At 64.5% G+C, this 4,212-nt stretch overlaps 1 protein-coding gene across 1 annotated transcript in view; it reads right to left on the reverse strand.

Moving 5' to 3' along the window:
• MAST1 (microtubule associated serine/threonine kinase 1) overlaps nucleotides 1–4,190 on the reverse strand; it is a gene marked incomplete at its 5' end in the record, with an annotated part of 10,626 nt that extends 6,436 nt beyond the window's left edge. Inside the window, 11 exon segments of the mRNA XM_021382943.1 lie at nucleotides 49–187; nucleotides 467–675; nucleotides 761–846; nucleotides 939–1,006; nucleotides 1,197–1,326; nucleotides 1,749–1,850; nucleotides 2,244–2,450; nucleotides 2,825–2,900; nucleotides 3,159–3,322; nucleotides 3,791–3,869; nucleotides 4,115–4,190. Of these exon segments, the coding sequence (XP_021238618.1) occupies nucleotides 49–187; nucleotides 467–675; nucleotides 761–846; nucleotides 939–1,006; nucleotides 1,197–1,326; nucleotides 1,749–1,850; nucleotides 2,244–2,450; nucleotides 2,825–2,900; nucleotides 3,159–3,322; nucleotides 3,791–3,869; nucleotides 4,115–4,190 (1,336 nt within the window).
• Between the last annotated feature and the right edge of the window lie 22 nt (nucleotides 4,191–4,212).

Genomic DNA, 4,212 nt, shown 5'->3' on the forward strand with positions numbered 1-4,212 from the left:
CCCCACCCCAGGGTCTATTGCCCCAGGACCCCCCCGGGACCCCCGTACTTGTCGGGCTTGAGGTCGCGGTGCACTATGCCGTAGTTGTGCAGGTACTCCAGGGCCAGCACAGTTTCGGCAAAGTAGAGCCGCGCCAGCTCCAGCGGCAGCGCCCCGATGTGCTTCAGCAGCGTGGCACAGTCCCCGCCTGCGGGATGGGCACGGGCACCAGGATATCGCGACATGAGAACCCCAATCCGCCCCATCCTGCCTTGTATCGTGATACCCAACCGAGTATCACAACGCCCATACCTGTATTGTGGGTACCCAGCCCCATGGGGCACTGCCTCGCCCCTTGCACCATGACACCGCTCCCTGTATCACAGCATCCATCCCCATATCGCGACAGCTGGCCCCACATCACGACACCCAGCCCCACGCTCTTGACTCCCATCCCCATATCGCAACCCCCCCCACCCCATCGCACCTTCCACGTACTCCATGACCATGCAGAGGTGGCGGCGGGTCTGGAAGGAGCAGAACATGCTGACGACGAAGGGGTTCTCGGCAAAGGTGAGGATGTCGCGCTCCACAAAGGCCTGCTGCACCTGGTTGCGCAGCAGCAGGTTCTGCTTGTTGATCTTCTTCATGGCAAAGCGCTGCCGCGTGGCCCGGTGCCGCACCAGGTACACCGCCCTGCGCACAGCAGCTGTCACGCTGGGATCCCCCCAGGGCCTCCCCCCACCTCCGAGCCCCCTCCACCCCCCCCAAAGCTGCTCACCCGTAGGCGCCGTTGCTGATGAGTTTGATGGTCTCGAAGTCGCTTTCACCCGGTGGCTTCTTGGGCCTGGGGACAGCGCTGCGGGCCTGGTGGGCACGGGGGGGGGCACAGAGTGAATTGGTGACGTGTGGGGTGACATGGGGACGCTTGGTGACACGGGGACCAACACGGTGCCCACCTCGGCCCCCTCCTCGGGCTCTGGCGTGTTGCAGCCGCCGCTGTCGGGCTCCTCCAGGTGCACCACATCTGCACGGACACAGGATGTCACACGTGTGTGCACAAGCTCTGCACGCCTGGCATGCTGCAACACGCGCGTGCCCCCCGTGCAACCCCATGTGCAAAACTCGCACCTGGGTTCATGTCCATGCACACCCAGCAGGCGTACGCATGCCCCCCACAGCCGTGTAGCCCCATGCACGCTCGCACACGCGTGTACCGGGGAAGGGGTCCCGTGCCAGCCCCAGCTGCCCGATGATGTAGCGTGGGATGTCGGCTTTCAGCAGCCCCTCGCGCACCTGCCCCTCCGCCGCTGTCAGCAGTTGGTAGAACTCGGCCGGGTCGAACTCCTGTGGGCACACGTGCTGTCACACATGTGTCATGCACATACGCATGCCATGGCACGCTGATACACCAATGGGTCTGCATGAGAGTGAGAGCGTGTGCCCACCGAGCGCGTGTGTGCAAACCCAAATGTGTGCGTGCACGTGCCGTGTACCTGCTCACACCAATGGCCTCGAGCACACACGCATGCTTCCCATGTGCTCCCCTCCCTCTGTCCCCAGTGGTACTCGGGATGTGCCAGTGACATGGCGCTGTCCTGGCATCACGGCTGTTGTCATGGCAATGGAAACCCCACCTCCCCATCCAGATTGGCCGAGGCGGCGCCATGGTGACCAGGAAGGATGGGTCCTATGGGGTGTTTGGGGTGGTGCAGGGTGGGGGGGTGTCTGTGGGTTCTTTGGGGTGGTGTGGGGGTCCCGGGTCTGACCAGGCACTCCAGTAGTCGCGCAGGGCGGGAGATGATGATGAGGAGCTTCTTCACCAGCTGCGTGATGAAGGCCACCTCCTCTGACTCTGAGCGCTCATAGGCCTGGAGGGTGTAAAGGGGATTGGGGGGGTCCCAGTGGCACCCAGGGTGGGGGTATCTGATGGGTGCCCACTGGGTGCCATTAGGGCCCCTTTGGTCCTACTGAATATTGTTGGGTGCCATTGGGTCCTCCTGGGTCCCACTGGGTGATGCTGACCCCTCTTGGGTCCCATTGGGTGACACTGACCCCTATTGGGTCCCATTGGGTGACACTGACCCTTGTTGGGTCCCCACTGGGTGACGATGACCTATGTTGGGTCCCATTGGGTGACGATGACCCCTGCTGGGTCCCCGTTGGGTGACATTGACCCCTGTTGTGTCCCACTGGGTGACGCTGACCCCTGTTGGGTGCCCTTAGCCCCCGCTGGGTGCCCCGTCCCCACGCCCCCTGCTCACGTCTTGCAGCAGCCGCTCCATGTTCTCCTGCAGCTCATAGAAGTACCCGGCAGTGATGAGGCCGTGTCGCGCCTTGGCCAGGCAGTCCCGCGCCAGTTCCGCCAGCTGGTGCTGGATGAAGCTCAGCGCACCGTCCGCCAGTGGCGTCCCCCCGGGGCCACAGCTCTGCACAAACTCCTCCAACCTCTCCTCCATCTGCGCCGTTGCCTGTGGGGCCGGGACCCACGCTGCTCTGCTGCCCCCTGGGACCCCCAGTGCCCCGCAGACCCCCATGGCTGCCCCACAACAACCCCCATAAACCTCAAGAGCCCATATGCTCCCCCAATGCCCCGTAGACCCCCAGCAGATCTCCAAGACCCCATACACCCCCAACTGCCCCATAGACCCCCAGAAGATCCTCAAGATCCCATATGCTCCCCCAGTGTCCGATAGACCCCACCAACAACCACCCAAATCCCCCCACATATCCTCTCTAGGCCCCCATATCCCCTCCAAGTTCCCTTCCCAATATCCCATATCTCCCCCTTTGGACCACCCCCAGCCCCCCCATTTCCCTGCAGCCTCCCTCCCAGGTCCCCCACCTTGGGGAAGCGCTCCTTGTACACGTGGTTCATCATCACGATCTCGTTGTCGTGGGATGAGGGCGAGCGCCCGGGGCTGGGGGGGACAACGCTGGCACCTGCAGGACCTCTAGCATCCCCCCAGCCCCCAAATGTCCCCAAATCTGAGTCTCCCCAGGTGTCCCCTGATGTCCCCAACCCCCTGGTACCCCGATCCCTCCCACTTTGTCCCCATGGTCCCTCCACAGCATCCCCAACCCCACATCACCTCCAGGCATCTTCTGATGTCCCCATCACCCCACTCCCCCCATCTCTTCCACGTCATCCCCCAACCCCACCCCATCCCCGGCCCCACCTGAGGCTGCGGGACCTGGGGCGGGGGGCTGTCCCCCCCCGCCCACCCCCCTCCTCCTCAGCCAGGCTCTCGGAGCTGCCGAAGTGTCGGGAGAGGAAGCGCAGCTCCTCCGGAGTGGGCTGTGCCGGCAGCTGGTGCAGGCGCTCCTGGGACGAGCACGAGGACTGCGCGCCCGCGTCACCCCCATGGGCCCCCCCATGGGCCCACCCCATGGATCCCCCCATGGGCACCCTCATGGAACCCCCCTATGGGTCCCCTCATGGATCCCCCCATGGACCCTCCCCCAAGGACCTCCCCCTATGTGCCCACTCCATGGATCCCCACATGGCCCCCTCATGGATTGCCCCCATGAGCCCCCCCAGTGGATCCCTCTCATGGATCCTCCCCATGGATCCTCCCCATGGATCCTCCCCTGCCATGGACCCCCTCCCCATGAATCCCCCTCACAGACCCTCATGGACCACCTCATGGACACCCCCCTCAATGGACTCCAAACCCCCCAGCATCGGTGGAACTCTCATGGTGCTCATATAGAGGGAACACGCAGCATCAATTCTGGGAGGGGGGCAATGTGGGGGGTGAGGGGTCCCCCCGTGGTGTTGGGAGGCACCGAGGGACCCCCCTGCACTCACCGAGACAGTGGAGCTGGGGGTGTTGGTGCCATAGCCTGAGGAGGGCAGTGAGGCCAGGGACCACCGGCGCCCGTCGGCTCTAGGGGTGACTTCAGTGAACCCCCCTACCCTAGGACCCCACCCCCAACCTGAAAACCCCCAATCCTGAGACCGCCCCAACCCTGAGATCACCCCCCCAATATGGGACCACCCCACACCTTGAGAACACTCCCCAACCGTGGGCCCTTCCTCCACCCTAGGACCACCTCCCACTCTGAGACCTCTCCACACTGGGACCCCCCCCCCTCACTGGGACCAACTCCCAACCTGGGACCCCCCCCCCACCTGCGGGATGAGGCGAAGCAGAAGTGTGCTGGATTGCTGGGGGAGAAGTTGCGAGGGCTGTCCAGGGGGCTGCTGCCTGGGGGGGGACATGGAGGGGG

This window comes from Numida meleagris, unplaced genomic scaffold (assembly GCF_002078875.1).
Source record: "Numida meleagris isolate 19003 breed g44 Domestic line unplaced genomic scaffold, NumMel1.0 unplaced_Scaffold322, whole genome shotgun sequence".
Classification (NCBI taxonomy): Eukaryota; Metazoa; Chordata; class Aves; order Galliformes; family Numididae; genus Numida; species Numida meleagris.